The sequence below is a fragment of the Magallana gigas genome, chromosome 7, assembly GCF_963853765.1.
Source record: "Magallana gigas chromosome 7, xbMagGiga1.1, whole genome shotgun sequence".
Classification (NCBI taxonomy): Eukaryota; Metazoa; Mollusca; class Bivalvia; order Ostreida; family Ostreidae; genus Magallana; species Magallana gigas.
The window spans coordinates 46,725,796-46,747,347 of record NC_088859.1 but is presented as its reverse complement, the minus strand read 5'-3'; the positions used below and the strand labels follow the sequence as shown (position 1 = coordinate 46,747,347).

General features: G+C 35.6%; 2 protein-coding genes across 4 annotated transcripts; both read left to right on the top strand.

Moving 5' to 3' along the window:
• Nucleotides 1-1,548: 1,548 nt before the first annotated feature.
• Nucleotides 1,549-7,113, top strand: LOC105332200 (alpha-mannosidase 2). 3 transcript variants are annotated; one of them, XM_011434744.4, is made up of 3 exons: nt 1,549-1,659; nt 2,076-2,122; nt 3,636-7,113. In XM_011434744.4, the coding sequence occupies exon 3, from the start codon at nt 3,697-3,699 to the stop codon at nt 6,919-6,921; it is 3,225 nt and encodes a 1,074-aa protein (XP_011433046.3). In that variant the 5' UTR covers nt 1,549-1,659; nt 2,076-2,122; nt 3,636-3,696; the 3' UTR covers nt 6,922-7,113. The 3 variants fall into 3 exon arrangements, with proteins under 3 accessions (XP_011433046.3, XP_011433124.3, XP_011433280.3); XM_011434822.4 differs by lacking the exon at nt 1,549-1,659 and adding an exon at nt 1,679-1,824; XM_011434978.4 differs by lacking the exons at nt 1,549-1,659; nt 2,076-2,122 and adding an exon at nt 2,158-2,470.
• Nucleotides 7,114-11,145: 4,032 nt separating this feature from the next.
• Nucleotides 11,146-20,553, top strand: LOC105321022 (116 kDa U5 small nuclear ribonucleoprotein component). The gene is made up of 26 exons (XM_034455174.2): nt 11,146-11,301; nt 11,444-11,567; nt 12,821-12,931; nt 13,065-13,101; nt 13,353-13,431; nt 13,563-13,638; nt 14,538-14,603; nt 14,739-14,774; nt 14,902-14,992; nt 15,101-15,183; nt 15,480-15,646; nt 15,889-16,016; nt 16,116-16,179; nt 16,287-16,377; nt 16,499-16,762; nt 17,041-17,234; nt 17,437-17,548; nt 17,681-17,821; nt 18,003-18,096; nt 18,219-18,309; nt 18,397-18,610; nt 18,703-18,790; nt 19,157-19,275; nt 19,497-19,591; nt 19,771-20,032; nt 20,349-20,553. Exons 2-26 carry the CDS (start codon nt 11,445-11,447, stop codon nt 20,442-20,444), a joined length of 2,922 nt encoding a protein of 973 aa, XP_034311065.1. The 5' UTR covers nt 11,146-11,301; nt 11,444; the 3' UTR covers nt 20,445-20,553.
• Nucleotides 20,554-21,552: the final 999 nt, after the last annotated feature.

Below are 21,552 nucleotides of genomic sequence, written 5' to 3'. Positions count from 1 at the left end.
TAGTGAATATATATATATATATATATATATATATATATATATATATATATATATATATATATATATATATATATATATATATATATATATATATATATATATATATATATATATATATATATATATATATATATATATATAAAGAGCACTAAAAATGGCTAACGACACGAACAATAGAAATTGTCAAATTAAGTAAATAAAGTAAGTAAAGTAATAAAATAAAGTAAGTAAAGGATTACTTTAGAGCGATCGGCGACAGTAGCAACACCTTCTTTAAGAATGTGAACAAATGTTTATAATGTAGCTGTTCTTTTTTATAGTTTCTTAAGTAGTTTAGTAGTAGCTTTAGATTTTGTTTTCTTTGTTTTGTACTCATGTAATTTATTTTTTGGTCCTGAAGAAGGGACTGGTTGTCCCGAAAATTTGACAATTTCTATTGTTCGTGTCGTTAGCCATTCTTAGTGCTTTTTATATTCAGTTTACTGGCTTAGTATCTATATATATTTTATTTATTCACCAATCAAGGGCCCTCAGGGGGCATATACATTTAAAAAAAAAAAAGTAATAATATCATGATTATAACAAATAATGAATGAAATACTGCTCACAATGTCCAGGCAACAATATGCAAAATGTTTCATTAATACAATGAAATATATGTATAGGATTTACACATCAGTGAATACAACAGCTATACAGAAACAAAGTGGCCTGAAAACAGAGAGTACCAAGGGACGGTGCCTGCACAGTCGATTAGACTGGTCTACTTGTACTCAAAGTGTTCAAGCCAGTATGCTTATACATAACATAACCCCCCCCCCCCCCCCCAACCAAAGTAAATACACTGCATAATATATCTGTATATTATAACTATAACCATTATATTCCACCTTTAAGAATCATTTCACTGAGTTGTACAAGTACTTGTAGATCTTCAGTTGTCATAAGCCAGTAAAATTTTTGGTTATTGTCCATATAGATCCGACACTTTAAAGATGCCTAGTGTTGTTGATTCTATTCAGTGCTTTATATATATATATATATATATATATATATATATATATATATATATATATATATATATATATATATATATATATATATATATATATATATATATATATATATTTAGTGAAGTAATAATTGGCTAACCAAAATCATTGATAAGCAGTACATGTAAACTGATTTTGGTATGTGTGTCAGACAGTGAGAATGCATCACTAAAGGTTGAATATTCAACAGCTAGAACAGAGGATAGCTTGTAAAGCTGATTTTTCTTGTTTAAGGGGATGGGAGGTTGTTTAAATAAAAACATATATATCAGTCGTATATAAAGATGATAATTATTCCACAAAAATATATTTTATAGTATTTGCTCATACAACTGGTAGCTTTAGCCTTATTCTCTTTTGAGAAGTGGACAGGCATGCCTGTCCACTTCTCAAAAGAGAATACTTTAGCCTTTAAGCAATGAAGCAAAATATGCATAATTTACAAAAAATCGACGAAGCGTCCCGTCAGTCGATTTAGAAATAAAATCGCCCACCACTTCCGCGTCTTGGATCCGCTCCGTCTTTCTTGTGCTATTTTGAAGCGCCAGCCATGAAATAGGGCTCGTAGGGACACTGCGAAAGCCTTGCTATGTAATAAACAGACGAGGTACGTCACTTTCATTTATCTCTTACACATGCATATCGTGATTTGCACAAAAGTCAACTGCTTGTAAACAAACAAAGCGTATGGGAATAGACATTGTCAAGGACTCTATGAATGATGCCTTTTGTATCGATTACTATAATGCAATGGCGGATTTACATGAGGAAGGTATGCATATGTGAAGTCTGCGATTTTGTTAGTAAACAGAACACACACCATGCACGCACATACTCTTTCTTTCTCTCTCTCTTTCTTTCTCTCTACCTGCGTGGGCTTGCAAAAAGGATGATTTCTCCTGTACGGTTGGTATATATTTCTAGCAGGACAGAACAGAACTTAAAGCCAAATACCTTAAACAAAAATACAATATATACATCATTATGTGTGTATATTTTAAGTTTATCTATTTTACATTGCAGATGATATACTTTGATGACTAAATTTAGCTCCAGTGGATTCATTTGAGGTAATCAGTAATAAGAAGATATTTGACTATCGTTTTGTGTCCTGACCAAAGGCCGAGATAAAACATAGAGAAAACGTTCTTATCACAACTCGGTGGTATATATATATATTACATAGAAACTTGGATATAGTGACATGTCCCATTTACCTGAAATATATTGCTCAGGAAGGCCATCTTCAGTCAAGTATGTCGTCTGAGCTACGCGAATTTTTTTAGAGTACACGGCAGGACTTTTAAATGCGAAAAATCATTGTAAGTGACCCTGTCAATATACCCAGGAGATTCCTTTCATTGAGTTGTAGGTTTGTTGTTCTATACCGTGACGCGTGGAAGTGGTTCTGTAAAAAGGTAATGGTCTATTCCATGTAAAACTGGGAATCCATCGTCGATTTGTAATCTTTTTAGTTATGTTTTTTAAGTACTTTATGTTTCGTACCTGTACATACACAGTACATTTTTTCAAACACATCTTCGTATACATTTTTTCAAACACATCTTCGCTGCACATTGTCATGTGTTTAGTGTTCAACACGTGGCAAAACTACCCCACTGCTTTTTGATAATATCAACGACGTCAATTCAAATTCATTACCCCCAGGATATAAATTTTATGGGGAACTTGATTGAAGACTGCATAGCTCACTGATAAACTGCCGCGACAGATTTAAAATAAGACAAAACGATCCACCGGACCAGAACTAAACATCCAGAATGTACACGTGTATTGGCCTTTGTAGGGTTCACAATTTGTACTTACTGGAAACCTGTTTTCGCTTCTTGGTTTAGGAAATTAAATTGGCATTTGAATGTGCCATGTACGATTAAGAAATATGAGATCGCCTTACAAAGTGAATAGAGTAGCCTACTCATAATTGAGGGCGAGTTGTACCGAGAGATATCATAGAGACAAGGATGAAAAATGCTTATGTACTTAATATTTTATTACAGAACTGTAAACATATCTTTGTGAGGGTATATAGGGGGATACATGTAAGTATACTGGTCGATTGACTTTTTAATTGTATTTGAACTTTGGAGCAATTTTCTTATGTATTGGAGTGACTAGGCGAGGATCCAGAAATTACCAAGGGTTAAGGTCTTGCCGGGGAGGGGATTACCTATTTTCGGTAAATTTACTATAGGAGTTTAAAGTTAGGGGGCGGGGCGAACCTGCCCGACTTCTCGGCTTCAGACGCGCATGGTGACGTCTTATCCAGACCGTCATGGACCTAAAAGTTATATTTACCTTTATAGCATTGGTATCCTCATTATCTCTCCACATTTGTACAACATGTCAACATAGTTTTTGTGATAAATTGTATTGCACCCCCCCCTTTCCCCATGCACAGGTGAGAAACGTTCATAATTGCCGAGTTCGACATTAAATTTTACTTTTTTGCACAGATTGGGTCAAAATCCTGGGAATCGTAATATTTGAACGGTTTTATTATGCGAGTGCGAATTTAATGAAACGTACAGTTTGAAATAACATGTTTTATCTGCTTCCTTGCAGATGAGACAAGAAAGGAAATGAATAGCTTTTTTGGATAACTGCTGTCGGAACAGGAGGGACAATGAAGCTCAGACAGCGCGTGGTGCTGACGTCACTAGTTTGTGTGGCCCTGACAATTGTGGTGCTCTATAAACTCTCGCAGAGAAAGTCAGTGACTGAAATGATTGGGAATCTTCCAAGGTTTAACTTTCCGGGAGCTGGCGATACTCTTGTGTTTTCCGGTTCCTGTGTTGGCAAGCGAGTGACGTCAGACTATATGGTGGAGGAAATGTATGACGAAATGAACTTTACTACAAACACAAGAAAAAGTGGCGGGCTCTATGTTCTTCACGAGAAGAGCGAGGAATATAAGAGACATCAGAAGAAAGGCAACGAACCATTACAAATCATTGTAGTCCCGCATTCTCATAACGACCCAGGCTGGCTGTGGACCCTAGAGACCTACTACACGGTCAGAACACGGAGCATCCTCACCAACACCGTGCTGTTCCTTGAGAAATACCCAGACTTCCGAATGATATGGACAGAGACCATATTTCTGGATATATGGTGGAAAGAAAGTCCCCTTGACATGCAGAACAAGTTCAAGGATCTGGTAAAGCAGGGTAGGATCGAGATACTGTCCGGGGGATGGGTGTCGGTAGACGAGGCCACCACTCACTACACCGCTGTCATTGACCAGCTGGTGGAGGGGCACCTTTGGATCAAAGAAATTCTGGGTGTCACTCCAAATATCAGCTGGTCAATCGACCCGTTTGGATATTCCACTAGTTTACCCTACTTGTGGTATAAAGCTGGTATGAGCGACATGACTATATTACGAGTCCATGGTGCACTAAAGCAGTACATGGGTCATCGTCACGTGATGACGTTCAATTGGCGCCAACCGTGGGACTTATCGGGGAAAAACGACATTCTATGTCACGTGGAACCATACACCTTGTATAACATTGAGTATAGCTGTGGACCAGACCAAGAAGTGTGCGCAGTGATGGACTTTGGGCGACGAGCTGGCCTTCCTGATGATAAGAATCAAGCGATTCCCATCGGGGATGGCGGTAGGCAAGCCAAGAATCTTCACGAGTATGCATCCATGGTAGCTGACCAGTACCGGAAAAAGGCAGCGCACTATCAGCATGACGTGCTACTGATGCCTCATGGTGACGACTTTAGGTACATAATGGATCACGAATTCCAATCGAACTACGTCAACATGAAAAAACTCATGGATCACATAAACTCAAGGAAAGAGCTGAACATTCAGATGCGATTTGGAACAGTGGGTGAATATTTTGACGAAGTTCATAAGAGTATCGCCAAGTATGGCCAGCCCGACAAATCGCTAACGGGGGACTTCTTCACCTACACGGATCGAGACGATGAGTATTGGAGCGGATATTATACCTCACGGCCGTTTGACAAACGCATGATAAGGTATCTGTTAGAAGTTTTAAAAACAGCCGAGATGTTGACCTCGTTTGCCGTGTATCGGGCGGAACAGCAAGGTTATCCCTACAAAAATGTACAAGCTGTTCTGAAAAACTTACAAGACGCTAGACGTACCCATGGTTTGGTTCAGCACCATGACGCAATCACTGGAACCTCTGCTCACCCGACGGTGGTGGATTTTGAAAACAGGATTACCGCCGCCATTACCCAACTTCAAGGGGTTATCTCAAGAGACATTGAAAGTCTTCTCTTGAAAGAAACGGCGAACACGAATATCAACATCGCTCCAATCCACTTCCAATCCAAACCTACCGATCCTTTGGAGAAACGCACCGTCGCAGTCTCAGAGTCTGGAACACAGGTTATCTTCACTAATTCGTACACACAAAAGCGTAAAGACTACGTCAGTTTGATTGTCAATTCTCCAACAATTAAAGTTTTCGATCAACATGATAAAGAGGTTCTGGGTGTCCAGATCAATCCTTGCTGGTATAACCAGAAGACTATCGCTAAGGGAATGTTTGAAGCAATATTCCCGGTAGAAATACAAGCTATGTCCTTTGCAATATTTGTCCTAAAAAGATCGAAAAATAGCTCCCCTCATTACTCTGGTGTGAAGGTCATCAACGGGAAAGTTATTTCTCCATTACCAGACATATTCAAGCCAGAGGAAGCCAACCCAACCCAAGAAGGGTTTACCGTCAATACTCGGCAGTTAGATGTCACTTTTTCCAAAAAAGGATTATTAAAATCAGTTTGTCGGAAAGGAAAAAATGAAAAACTCTGTACCGATATTAAAGTAGGTTGGCATTGGTACAAAGGGGTGAACAGCAACGCATATTGTTTTGGAACGGACGGAACGAAAACGAGGCTGTTCGTAGAGGATGTGATGGTGAGAGTTGTATCCGGTTTGTACAGTACCACTGTGATTATAAATCACGCGCTACTACAACACACCACCACCATTTATAACACCAATGATATACACGGAAAGTATGTGTACATCGAAAACGTGGCTACCTTACTGTTAGCAGAAGACAGGGACAAAGAACTATTCATGGAGCTCCAAACCTCGGTACAAAACCCGAACATGCAATACTATACCGACTCAAACTCATTCCAGTTGATCAGCAGGCAAACACGGAAAAACTATCCAATGCCTGCTAATATTTTCCCAGTTACGTCCATGGCAGTTCTGGAAGACCCTGAAACGAGACTGATGGTGCATGTCGCCCAGCCTCTGGGTGTAGGAAGCTTCCGGTCCGGTTCCCTTGAATTTCTGATTGACCGAGTTCCCACCTCCTCAGGAAAAGGTTTGGAGGAACCTGTGACCGACAATAAACCAACTGTCAGTAAATTTATTATACAAGTCGAAAGTTTTAACAAAGAGGAACCTCTGACCAAAGATCACCGGCTACGACTAGCCCATCCATCAATGGAGAGCTTCCTTATCAATGACTTCCTTCAACATCCACTACTTCCGTTCGTTGCCAGCCGGAAATACGAAACGAAAGAACTTAGTTTCTTAAAGTCAGACTTCCCGTGCAATTTAGTGATAGCGAACTTGAAAACCTTTATATCTGAACAACAGAACTCGCTGGGTACCGGCTTAACACTGCACCAGCGTGAGCCATCGTGCCGGGTTTCCAGTGCGAATCCACCGTGTTCATCTGCTGTGTCCAGACTCAAGTTGTATGATATATTCACTGATCTCACGGTTAAGAATGCGCAGAGAATGTCTTTAACGTACCTTCATGAGAAGGAGGCATTGACGCCGAACTCAGAAGTGAATATCAATAGTATGGAATTAGAATCTTTTAAAATCCAATGGTCATAGCAGGGTCTTATTATATATGCATATTTCATAAATTCACCCATAATTTATTTCATTTTGCGTTCATTAACACTAAGATTTGTTGTACATCCCGTACATTATTGGATGTACATGTTTAATTGTTTACGAGTTATTGTACATTCCAACTTATCACAGTTGTTCAAACAATTAAAAAAAGTATAAATATGAGAATAATATTTATTTTCTATAGTACTGAGTACATCAATAACCAGAGCTACAGTGACTCATATAACTGTTGTGCCGGTAAGTAACAGATCGGTGGTTTTTGGCCGTTTTAAAATTATATCGATCTCCGACAGAAGAGCTCTGTATAAAGATATATGTAAAAAAGAAAGTAAAAGTAGAATTTTAAAACTTAAATGGGTTTTTTCTGCACCAAGTAAAATTTGTAGAATAGATCTAATTGGTAATTTGTTGACCATTCAGCCTCGCGACTGTATCCATTTATACTTGTAGTATTCTATAAAATAATACATTAGAATTGTGTAAAGCTTGAAGGGCTGTTGATCAATCCGAACGTGCGTATCAGATTTACGAAGGCACGAATTAACTATCATCTAAGTTTATGTCCCGGCCGACCCTATCAGCTCCAAATACAACTAAAACGTTTTAATAAACTTGTTGTGCTAACTGGGTTTTCAAAACAAAAAACCAGAAGCAGCGACGTGCTGTTCTTCATTTCCAGATGAATGTATTTTGATGGACTTTTCTCAAAAGTTAAGTGATAGTCTTTCGGGAAGTTCATTTTTTGTATGTTTTATTACTCATAACAATTACGACTAATTGCATTAAGTAAAGCCTTGCAAAGAAGATGAAATACAGTTTTGCACACTATAGAAGTAACGTTAAAATTTTAACGTTTTCTCTTTTGGTTCTCACAATAGATGTAGTATGGTAACACCTTTCAAAGTAGAAACGTATATTCGCTATCTTCGTTGGTGATACCTGCGTGAAAAATTAATAATAGATAGATGATCTAAATGTGAAGAATGCCATGCGCGGATCCAGAAAATTTTTCCAGGGGGGGTCCGAAGGATAATTGTGTTTGCCAGGGGGGGGTCCGAGGCATATTTTCGCGATAATTTTACTATGTAAATTTAATAAATTTTCATTTTCCAGGGGGGGTCGGGACCCCCCGACCCCCCCTCTAGATCCGCGCATGAATGCAATATGGTTGGGAAATAATCATAAACTGAATATTTTAATATAGGAAGTATGTAATAAAATGTAGCGTTGTGTACATATTCTGAATTATGTCTAATTCAGTTTTACGACTCCGGGAACAGGGCTAAGTGATGTTTGCAATTTTCAGTCATTCATTAATTAAAATTAAACTCAGCCAGACTTACTTCTATCTAATTAAGGTTTTAATTTTTAAGCCACATACTTACTTCTATATATATAATTATGAAGACGTTCGGTAAGGACTTGTATCTTGACGACGCAAAACTTACAAAAAATGAGCTTTAACATAGTTTCACAGTAGAAACTAGGTGTATCGGCGGTAAACTGTGGTCAACGAACCGTAAACTATACAATTCGTTATCTACATAGTTTCATTTGAAAAAACATATTGAACGGTTGTAATCTATAATCTAAGTTTACATGTATGTAAATAAACGCTAACAATATATTTTGCTGTTCATAGCTACAGAGACTGCAGAGTTGTTAATCATAAGTTTCACAAGTCTTGAAACTATATTAAATAAAGATGAACTATGTTTCTTTATCACGAATAATTGTATTAAGTTTTAATTATAGTGTACACTTAATGTGTTAATTATGGTTTACAGGTATTAAATATAGATTAACGTTAGTTAAACTTTACTGTCCCTCAGCTACAGTTTACAACCGACAACATAGTTTCTCGACTGTGAAACTATGTTTAGCTCATTTTTGTGAATTTGGCGTGCTAAAAAAGTTTGGGGCGTCAAGCCATACACTTTCTTTTACATGTCATTGTAAATTTTGAATTTACTGGGTGGGTGTAAATACAAAATTTTCAACATGACAACTAGTTGTCATGTTGTAAATTTTGTAGTTTATGCCACCAAGTAAGTTCAAAATTTACAACATGACAATAATACGTATTAAAATACGTAAATAAGCTCTAATGATTGGACGTCAGACCAGTCACTAGTCTTGCTGGTAATATTCCTTCATATGGAAATATTTTCATAATTCAGGTATTTAAAACCAATTTGTAAATCACTTATATTCCAATCTATGCAATCAGGATCTATTGAAAATAACATAAGAATTGACCTATAGAGGAAATGGATTTCCCAGGGAAAAAATCACCTTTGAAAATCAAAGTTTTTTTGTTTCTATTGAACATATATCTAAAAAAAAAAATAAAAAAAAAAAAAAGCTTTTTTAACCTATCATATTGCTGTCATGTTGTAAATTTTGTATTTACACCCACCCAGTTAATTCAAAATTTACAACATGACATTGCTCTTGCAATGTTATTATTAATCTTCAAAGTTGGCTAAAGCAGCATGTTCTCAGTAACATGGTATAAAATTCTGCATGGTTTTTGGCCTAGGTATCCTTCAGGACCGGCCTGTCCCTTTAAAAACCCTAGATATTTTGAATAGGTTTTGTTCAAAGAAATAAATTAAGATAGAATTTTCTTAGGGGCCTGGGGTCGAATCTTGAAAAAAAAAAAACGACAAAAATTTCTGAAACTAATATCTATCATAGTGGTCTATATTTACTCCTATAAGTGTAAGTCCTGGATAGCTCAGTTGGTTAAAAGCCTGGCTATGTCACACTTGATGTTTTTGTGCCCTGGTTCGATTCCATCTGCGGGCATACTATTTCTTTTTTAAAATTTTAAAACAGCATCAACCAGAACTATACCCTGGTGTAAACACGCTCTGTTTGAGGACAATAATCATTCACTCTGTGTTACTCGAGACAGGTGCCACGTAAAATAAATCACGCCGAGCAAATACTGTTGTGTTTGCCTTTACAGAACATCTATAGAAAATGGTACAATTGTCGGAGAATTGTAAAGGAGATGCAGTTCGTTAATTTGCAAAGAACGCGTGCATTGGTGATATTTTAAGTCAAAATACAGAAGGAATTTTTATATCATATATTAGAAAAAAAATGGGGTGGGTCAGTTAAAGTTTTCCTCCTCCTTGCCATTTCGGCATCAGGTACGTACCCTTATACAAAGGATGCAGCTGTTAATACGAAAAAGAGTTCAGTTGAATGAACAGTGAATGATGATAATGTTCGAACGCCTCGTAAAAATCCTTCTACATCGACAAACATAAAGTTTTCTTCCTGTTATTTCTGTTGGAAAAAAACTAAGGCGACATGCATTATTTGGCGCAAAGACTCAATGTTTTACGACCTTTGAAACCGCGTCACCCGAGAATTTCGATAGTTGCTTATACACTTGGTTGTAAATAAAGGCATATATAAAAAAACATATCATATCATAGAATGTAAACTGAAAACAAATTTTTTTTTAAAAAAGTTCATAACTCATACTGCTCGGACAACGACTGTGAAACTTTTTTTTTCAATCACATACATTATGAGAACTAGAACCTAAGAGTTTACTGTGTATGGCCTAAAAACAAGAAGTGGAACGGAAATCGATATGCTTTTTGGGAAGACAGAAACCAATACCGGCCCTATAGGTTAAGTACATGTAAGTGTTCCTTAATTTGCCTCATTTTCATTCGTGCGGTGCATTCAATATTTTTGCAGTTCTATAAAAAAAAACTTATCCCTGCTTTTCAGGGTTTCAGTAATAAACTTCTTTATAAGTTTTAATATATATAGAAGTAGTGAATAGTATTATTCATTGCTGGAATAAAACACTTGCAAAGAAGCTGACCTATACTGGATTTGTAAATTCAACAGGTACATTTACGTAGGATAAATTTTGAGGAAAAGCATCACAGGTGATGATGTTTTTTTTTTTTTGGAAAACCAAATTATTAAAATAATCTGACAAACTTAAGGTAGTACAAGACATATGATCTAAAAATTTTCCTGTAGTTCAATTTTTTGTATATGTTTTTATTCAAGTTGAGCTAAATCACTAACGTTAAATGCGTAAAAATTGAAGAAGAAAATCCAACCTGATAACTTTGACTATTTGCTGAACATGTCTGATGTTTGCAACAACGCTGATTTGTAGGAGAGATTGTAATCATCGTATTATAGCTGCAAGTGTATATAAAGTGTCATTATATTTAGGTCAATATCCAGAACCACCGGATCCTAAATCGTTACGGTTCCACTTTTAGTTTTGCATCAACGTTTTCTGTACACTTCCGGTTTTGGCGGCTTTTTCTTCACATGGCTTAAATTTTATTTAAACATTTGAAAATACAGGTGAATTTACTTTATTTTTTGAATTTTTTAATATTTATATCATCTTGGATTTACTCAAGAATTTTGTTATTCTTTGCTTCATAACAAACAATTTACTTGCATTTCTCAGTTTGTTACTTAATTGTACTGTTGTATTGTGTAGAATGGATCAGGATTTGTATGACGAGTTTGGAAATTACATCGGCCCAGAGCTTGATAGCGATGACGATGATGAAGAGGATTCTGACGACGAACGGGAGGAGCATGCTGACAGGGAATATGGAGATGTAAGTCTTGGTCGTTTTAGCATGTGACATGTCTATACTCTTTGGATTTTGCCATATAATTTCTAGACTTGTTTGTGTTTTATAATTGTTTTGCTGAAATACGTGTATAAAGATCGAAAGAAAGGAATTCCTAGCTTTGTGACAATTACATAATTATGAATGTACAATTTTCTTATGACTGGGAATCTATCATCCTTCAAGTCAGAAAGATTTAAATTCAAACCAGCCAAGTTTATTACATTTATCACCGACAACCAGTTTAGAGGGAATCAAGTTAAGTCGTACCCAACCCGACTCGCACCCAAACCAACTCGTACCCAAATATTTGAGTACGACTTCACTAGTCAACTCGTACCCACAGGAAAAATATATTTATACTAGGAAAATAAAATACAATAGTTCTCATTCATATGTTATGTTTTTTATTTGTTTTATTTAACTTTAAATTAACTTTGCCTGTTGCCTAATCCATTTGATTACTCAAAAAAATATGTTTTTTAATTATAAAACAATATCTAATATAGTGATTTACATACCATTTTCTTGCAGGAAACACACCTCTCTCGAACCATGTTGATCTTCCAAAAGTGATGAAAATGTTTGTTTCTTCTTAATTATGAGCAGCATGTTTATTTTGAACGGAATCACATAAAGCAATTAATTTTAATTTTAATTGATGATAGTTAACCTGCTCATAATCATTCTTTGATCCGTCCGCATTCAAGTACAGAATTATAGTATACCAGATTTTTATAACAAATTTTTTTAAATTTGTTATACAATTCGCATATTAATGTTATCGATAATATACAAAACATAACAACATACAAATAAAAGCCATTCATTTTATTTTCCTAGTATAAGTATATTTTTTCCCCCGTGGGTACGAGTTGACTAGTGAAGTCGTACTCAAATATTTGGGTATGAGTTGGTTTGGGTGCGAGTCGGGTTGGGTACGACTTGACTGTAATTCGTTTAGAGAATGGCTACTCCCTAATTTGTAACCTTTAAAATATTATTGTTACCATGAAATTGTGACTTTATTTCATGGAAGCAGTCACTAGATTTGTTTTTCATTTCTGAATATAAAGTTGACTATGATGGCTTTGTATTGTGGTAATGTGTCTAATATTAAATGTGCCACTTCCTTTACTTTAACCACTGGATCACTATAACAAAATATTTGGATGCCATGAATAGTGTATGTTCTTATCAATTAAACATGAAATGTATTTACATGATGATAATTTTAGGATGATGATGAAATGGAACAAGATGATGACCACAATGAAATGCAGGTGGTTCTACACGAGGATAAGAAGTATTATCCAACAGCAGAGGAGGTGTATGGCCCAGAGGTGGAGGTAAGAAACTATACGCCATGTATTCCCTATAAAAGAATTCAGTCACATGGCATTGGAAGAGGACAAGATGTTATGCGTTTTATTACATTTTATTGTTTAATGTAAAAGTTGTTGATCAATTAATCTTTTTCAGACCATTGTTCAAGAAGAAGACAATCAACCATTGACAGGTAATTATTTTCTTTAAAAAAAAAAACAAGTCAAAATCAATATTGCCATAGCTCCATCAATGATCATGAGAAATGAAGTATTACAGGGAAATTGATTTAAACATTAACAAAATTGTAGGTCAACTTCTTCAATTATTCTATATGTGTGTACTTGTACAATTAAATTTAAGTGAATACATGTTATATATGAATGAATTGCTAATGCAGTATAGTATACTCTTAAAATTATATGAGCCATTATTTCTGAACAGAACCAATTATTGCCCCTGTCAAAAAGAAGAAATTTGCCATGACTGAACAGGATCTTCCAGCAACTTCATACAATATGGAGTAAGTACTAAACATTTCTGGGATTATGTTTCATTCCTCTTAGCTTTCACTAGGAATTGTAAAACATCCCTCTATGATAGAATCTAATAACTTTGATAATATTAATCACATATATGTCAAAACTCTTCCAGGTTTTTGGCGGACTTGATGGACACACCAGAACTGATAAGAAATGTAACCCTTTGTGGACATCTACACCATGGCAAGGTCAGTGGGACACAGGGATACTTTTAAGATCTCATGTCTTAAATGTTGAAACAATTTTGAATGATGCATAATTGTAGTATCTTCACTGGAAGGTACAAGAGTCCATACTAAATGCAGGGTTTTAAACTAACTTGAATTTTTTGCTAGCCATATGGGCTACTAAACTTCATCATTCCAGGGGCTCACATCAAACTTTAGTTGCCCACACTTTTAATTTAAAAAAGATAAAAAAAAAAAAGAGTTTATTTTTTTTATCTCATTTAATAACATGCCATTGTACATATATATACATTCATATTGAATTTCGATTTTTGTTAAAATTTTCAAACACTTCATTTTCTAAAATTCATAACTCAAGTCTTCTGAATCAACCACATGTCTTGTTGTTCCTTAACATCCGTATTAGTTAATCCATCTCCTTTAACAAATAAAAATCCTTTTCTTTTGGCTGGCTGATTAGCGAAATATTATAACAATTGTCAAAATAAGTAAGACGCTTTGAAAGTAATGTTTCTTATTACACTACGAAACGCTTTACTGATAATGACCTTCAGTAGTCTTGATCATCAAGACGTTTATGCTTTACAGTGAAAATAGATAAAGATAAGTGTCTGAGTGATCAACCTAAATGAAAACACGAAACATTTGTACAAATTTGGAAAAAAAGATGTGTTGGCATCAGGAATTGTTTAATCGCCATGTGGGCCCCTGGAATTGCATTTTCAAATCGCCCACACGAAAACTTAGTCGCAAATGGTGAGTGGGCGACTGTTAATTTCAAACCCTGCTAAATGATACTTTGGTTAAATAGACATATTCAGTGGAATAGAATATTGTAGTGGTGCTAAAAAATTTGCTTTTTCAGTGAGTATATTTTAATGAAATTATATTTTTTATAGACCTCTTTTGTTGATTGTTTGATTGAGCAAACTCATCCAGAAATATACAGCAGTGATGACAAAGATGTAAGTATAAACTTTTACATATCAAATTATTTTAAATCATTTACATGACATAAATTTTAGAATATTAGTTTTGTTTTACTTGAGTTAATTATTTGTTTCAAAAAGTAATTGCCATTGATTTACACATTGTTTCAGATTCGTTACACAGACACTCTCTTCACAGAACAAGAGGTACTGTATGATTATAATAGCAGCGATAGCAATTGATGAATAGAAAGTTGCCATATGCATTTAGAGAAATATTGTTTTTCATTTTGATGATAACTAGTCAGGCATTCTTTTTCATTGTTTATCACAGAGAGGTGTTAGTATAAAAGCCTCCCCAGTGACGCTGGTCCTACCAGATTCCAGAAATAAATCCTACCTGATGAATCTGTTTGATACGCCAGGTTTGAATCTATAACCATTCTATAATTTTAACAAACTTTGGGTGAAATTTAAGATTTTTAAAAAATTAGAAAATGATTATCATTCAAAGAATTTTTATTTCAAAATAGGTCACGTGAATTTCTCTGATGAGGTGACCGCAGCTTTCAGGATCAGTGATGGAGTGGTCATATTCATTGACGCAGCAGAGGGAGTGAGTATTGAATTATCCAATAGGAAACTAACCATAGAAACATGATGAATACAGGGAAATATTCCATTAAAAAAAACTCATTAACATTGCTTGAATTGTCATTTTTGACACAGTGGAACCCATCAGAGTCTGTTTAAACAATTTTTTCAATGATTCAATTAGTTTCTTGTCAGGTTCACATATCCTTTATTGATCAATTTAACAACAATTTGGTTACCTTGCCTAAAATAACTGTAAATTTTGATTATGGTTATATTTAGAGAATATGTTTTACAGTATTGCATTTTATTTGATAGATCATGCTGAACACTGAAAGACTCCTCAAACACGCTGTCCAGGAGAAGCTCCCTGTCACCATCTGTCTGAACAAGATTGATCGGCTTATGTTGGAGCTGAAGCTCCCTCCCACTGATGCTTACTACAAGTTGAGACATACTCTGGAGGAGGTTAACTCGCTTCTGAGGTGAGATAAGGAAATTAACATTCTTGTGAAACAAGGGAGGTAACTCACTCTCAAAGCTAGAGAAAGGGAGTGAACTTGCAATGAATCTAGTTTTTCTACTTCTTTAATAAATTTTGTCTCTAAATTTTCAGTGAAAAGCAATTCCTCTTTATTATCATGAATTCTAACTGATAATGGAATAAAATTCATTGTAGCGGTGCATTTATTAATGTAATATACATAAGAATTTTTCTTTTTTGCAGTGTTTACTCAGAAGATGAGACTGGTGTGACAGTTTCTCCACTGCTTGGAAATGTGTGCTTTGCCAGTTCTTACTACAGATTCTGTTTCACTTTGGGGTCTTTTGCCAAGATTTACAGTGATTCATTTGGTAGGTGGAGCATTTTAAATTGGTTATTCTTATAGTGGAGGTAAAATCTATTCTTTGTGTGCTGATTAAGTAATTTTTTTCCCATTTTATTTTTTTCAGGTGGGATAAACGACAAAGAATTTGCAAGAAGACTTTGGGGTGACATTTACTTCAATAGTAAAACGTGAGTTTGAAGAAGAGGTTTCATATGATATCAGTCTAATCCTTTTGAAATCCATAATTTAAGAGCATTACATATTTTTGATGCTTAATTTTCTTCTGCTATTTAAGGAGAAAATTCACAAAAAAACCTCCCTCGAGTTCATCTCAAAGAAGCTTTGTGGAATTTGTTCTGGAACCTATGTACAAGATTTTTGCTCAGGTAATGCAGTTTGATTGACAACATTGATTGATACAAAGGAAGAGGTGCTTAGAATAGATTAGAATATGAAAGTCGGGTTTCTTAAAGTAGTTTGACAGATTTGGGTCGACGATTTTTGTAGGTTGTTGGTGATGTGGATGAATGCCTACCAAGGCTGTGTGATGAGTTAGGTATATCGCTTACGAAGGAGGAGAGGAAATTGAACATTCGACCTTTGCTAAGGCTTGTTTGTAACCGGTTCTTTGGAGATTTCACTGGGTTTGTGGACATGTGTGTGAACTTTATAAAGTCCCCAGTGGACAATGCCCAGACCAAAATAGAAAACATCTACACAGGAGGCTCAGACAGTGACCTGGTGGAGCATATGTGTCAGTGTGACCCAGATGTAAGTTCTGTTAGATTATATTTATGGATCAGCACATACATGTAATTACTTTTTTTGCAGATCTAAAACACTTGCTATAGATTAAAGCCTTAACTTTTTGAAAGTTATCTAAGTTTAAATTATAAAGTTCCCCAAAATATAGGATTAGTGCCTAAAATCTGTTAAGTAAAAGTAATTTAACTGAATATACAGTATCGGGGTATTTTTTTTTGCAATCCAAAAATTACTAATATATTTTAGCATGATAAAGATTATTTTAGTTTTTGCTTTTCTTTTAGGGACCTTTAATGATCCACACCACCAAACTATATCCCACCCAGGACGCGACCAGTTTTCATGTGCTGGGCCGCATCATGAGTGGAACTCTATTAGCCAATCAGGAAGTCCGAATTCTGGGAGAGAATTATTCTCTCCAGGACGAGGAGGACTCGAGATTTGGACAAGTAGGACGTCTCTGGATTTCTGAGGCCAGGTACTGGGTCAAAATAAAATTCATGGATGAAGAATGTTCTGCTTTTAAAACCATAAAGAAACCCTATTTTTTAAGACCACCTGCATGTATCTTAAATTCTATATTAAACTTTATTTCTTCACAAGGTTAAAGAAAAGTTTTGGGGCAATTAGATTAATGTGTTTACATTTTAATCAGTATCTAATTTGATTATATTTACCAGGTATAAGGTGGAGGTTAATCGCGTGCCAGCAGGGAACTGGATCCTGATTGAGGGCATTGACCAACCAATTGTGAAGACATCAACCATTACTGATGTGTCTAACTCTGATGAGGTACAGTCTCATCTAAACTTCTTAGAGTTGTTTTGTGTTATGTGTAGCTATAAACAACATACTCATTGTGCATTCATGTGTTGGGATTGTTAACTTATGCAATGAAGGACACTTTTCTGCCCTATTTTGTAGGTGTACATTTTCAGACCACTAAAATTTAATACAAGTTCTGTCATCAAAATAGCAGTGGAACCTGTTAATCCCTCAGAACTTCCAAAAATGTTGGATGGATTACGGAAGGTCAACAAGAGTTATCCACTCCTTACCACCAAGGTTCGTAAATTTTGTACTAAATTACCAACTCTTTATCATTAGCAGGGAAATTTATCTAAACTGTAAGATTGTGCATTCAGTATTGAATGGAGAGCCGCTGTTCTTTAAGGGTATACATGTACATATACATGTATGTTCAGTTCTATGTTCAGTTATCAGTAAGACTATGTTCCATTCACAGGTAGAGGAGTCTGGAGAACACATTATACTGGGTACAGGGGAGCTGTACCTGGACTGTGTCATGCATGACCTGAGAAAGATGTACTCAGAAATAGGTAAAATACCAAGTTTGATCTATGTGTAATCTGATTAAATTCAATAATACAGTGTTTGATATTTTCAATAAAACTCATTTTGTCCTATCCAAATATAAATATGATTCCCATTGTGTCTGTAGATATCAAGGTAGCTGACCCAGTTGTCTCTTTCTGTGAGACAGTGGTGGAAACATCTTCACTGAAGTGTTTTGCTGAAACTCCCAACAAGAGGTGTGTTCCATTTTCAATAGCACTAAAAAAAAATTTTAAAAAGTTATTTGAGAAGTACATGTATTTCATTGATTTGTTGTTTTACAGGAATAAGCTGACAATGATTGCTGAACCTCTGGAGAAAGGTTTGGCGGAGGATATAGAAAATGAAGTTGTACAAATCACCTGGCCTAGGAAAAGACTAGGAGAGTTTTTCCAGACAAAGTACGATTGGGATCTGTTGGCTGCTCGATCTATCTGGGCCTTTGGACCAGACGCCACAGGTCCAAATATCTTGGTGGACGACACGCTGCCATCAGAGGTGAGGTTTAATGCTCTTAGCAACATGTAGGATGATTAAGGACTGCAGCTGGAAGGCTTTTTATATTTTCTGGGTTTTTTTTATTTGATTAGGTAGATAAAAGTTTACTTGGAGCTGTGAAGGACAGCATCGTCCAAGGATTTCAGTGGGCAACCAGAGAAGGTCCACTGTGTGATGAACGTAAGTGTTCGGGGCTTTTGAACCTAAGATTACTGGGGCTTGAACGAAAGATTACTGGGGTTTGAACAAAAGATTACTGGGGCTTGAACAGAAGATTACGGTACTGGGGGCTTGAACAAAAGATTACTGGTAATTTGAACAAAAGGTTACTGTGGTTTTGGGAGATTTTATGTACAATATACAATACATATAAATTCATTCAAAATTTACTTGGCTATCTTTAAACTGAGTAATTAGGCAAAGCTCTCTTTTATTAATCCCAATCACAAAAGTCGGACAAACCCAAATACTGAGTAGATAGGTTTTACATTTTATTTATATAAAGTATTTTAGAAATATATTTGCATACAACCTTTAATATTTCAGCCATCAGGAATGTAAAGTTTAAGATTCTGGACGCAGTGATTGCCCAGGAGCCCTTACACCGTGGTGGAGGTCAGATAATCCCCACTGCTAGGAGAGTGGCCTACTCTGCTTTCTTGATGGTCAGTATTGCGAAGTGAACAATATTAGGGGGTATTGAAGATCTGCTATTGCAGAGCTGGTTTCATTGGTGCTTGGAAAATCTTATATAATACCATCTTCTTATATTGTATAGCAATTCATTGTGTCCATTATTTTTTCATTTATCATGTAAAACTAAATTTGTAACAAATGTTTTTCAATATTTGATTGAGTTCTGATGGTGATTGAAACTGTTTTACAGGCCACTCCTCGTATGATGGAGCCATACAACTTTGTGGAGGTGATGGCCCCAGCTGATTGTGTGTCAGCAGTTTACACTGTCTTGGCCAAACGCAGGTAAAACTGATAATTTATTGTCAGATACACTATTTAAGTTTAAACTTTTTATTTAATACTATTTAAGTTTAAACTACTTAAACTGTAAAATTAATGATAATGATATAACTTAGAAGCAAGTCTGTTGTAATGATTGTAATGATAGACATTTTTTTAAACTGCCATACCTATGATTACAGAGGTCACGTTACCCAGGATGCACCAGTGCCAGGTTCGCCACTGTACACAATAAAGGCATTCATTCCTGCCATTGACTCATTCGGATTCGAAACAGATCTGAGGACACACACACAGGGACAAGCTTTCTGTCTGTCTGTGTTTCATCACTGGCAGATTGTGCCAGGAGATCCCCTGGATAAGAGTATCCTGATTCGACCCCTAGAGGCTCAGCCTGCTACTCATTTGGCCAGAGAGTTTATGATCAAATCTCGGCGTAGAAAGGTACGTATCATGTTGATGTCTGATGGTGTTTAAGCACCTCATAGCATGCATACAGAACATGAAGATTGTGTAATTTGTTTTAAAGTTTGCTTAAACAGAATTTAAATCAGATATCAGAGTCATTTCTCTACGAGAAAAGCTATTTTATTTCAGTAAATCATGGTTTTTATGCCTGCTATTTTTATCATTGTTTTAACATACAATATATATTTCTCTATTACATTGCAGTATTTTCTTAGTGTGTTAGTTTTTAGCAGCATTAAATAATGTGATTGTTGTCTTGGTGAATGACTATTGATGTTGTTCTTTGCTGTAGGGTTTGAGTGAGGATGTCAGTATCAACAAGTTCTTCGACGACCCTATGTTGCTGGAGTTGGCCAAACAAGATGTGATGCAGAGCTACCCAATGTAAACTGTGTCCATAATACATTACTGACAATGACTCTTCAGTTGTGCGTTTTTCTCATAGTGAATCATCATGTTGTCACAATAATCATGAAGAATAAATTTTATGTATAGAAGTTTTGTTGTTATATTTAAATTCCACAAATTATATGCTAAGAATTATATCCCACCAAAGAAATTGAACACTTCTTGATATCCATACAAACACATGTAAAATACAGTTTATCTAGAATAACCGGTTCAAAATATTCAGTTCTGTCATAAATTGCATTTTTAAGAATTACTAAATGCAAGAATCCCTGTTGGAATTAAAAAAAAAAGATTAACGGGTTACAACTGAGTTGCACTGGAAAAATATCACAACTAGTAAAAATGTACATTAATTTCTACATCAAAATCTAAGGTTCAAGTTTTAAAGAAGATTGACATTTTATGAAGCAGGTTAGAGTTTCTAGCTCATCAAGATGAAGTCGAGAGGCGACGGGAGGCTAATGCTTTACCTTAGCAGGTGCCCTTTGATGGAGTTTTTGCTTTACCTTAATAGCAGGTGCCTTTTGATGGAGCTTATGCTTTACCCGAACAGGTGCCCTTTGATGACCGTATCTAAGTTATTATAATTTATATATTCAAAGCCACAGGTTTTGTTTGCCGGGGAAGATTAAGGTTTTTAGAGCAGGTTAGATTTTGTAGCAGGGCCCCTTTTTAACACCATATCTGTTATTTGTTCTATCATAACTAAACTTAGATGGATGATTCATCTTGTTATACTTGCGCACTCGACAGGTTAATGCTGAATCTAAGCCATAGGTTTCGGATGCTGGAGAAGGTTATGGTTTTTGCAGCAGTACACATGGTTTTGGTAAATAATTGTTGATTTAATTATTATGTAATTTAAGTACAAGGCTTACTTCAGATACAGAGTACGATATGGCTTATCCAGATGTTTGGGCAGGTTTCACAATTAAAGCAAAAGTATGTTTCAGTCTTAGAGTTGACAACATATCGAACTTACTGACGTTCACAGTTAATATTACTCTTGACGTGTAATATGGAGACAGCTTCCGAACTTGATTATGTGGATGCGAGGACAGATGGGAGTTTTTTGAGTTGCATGA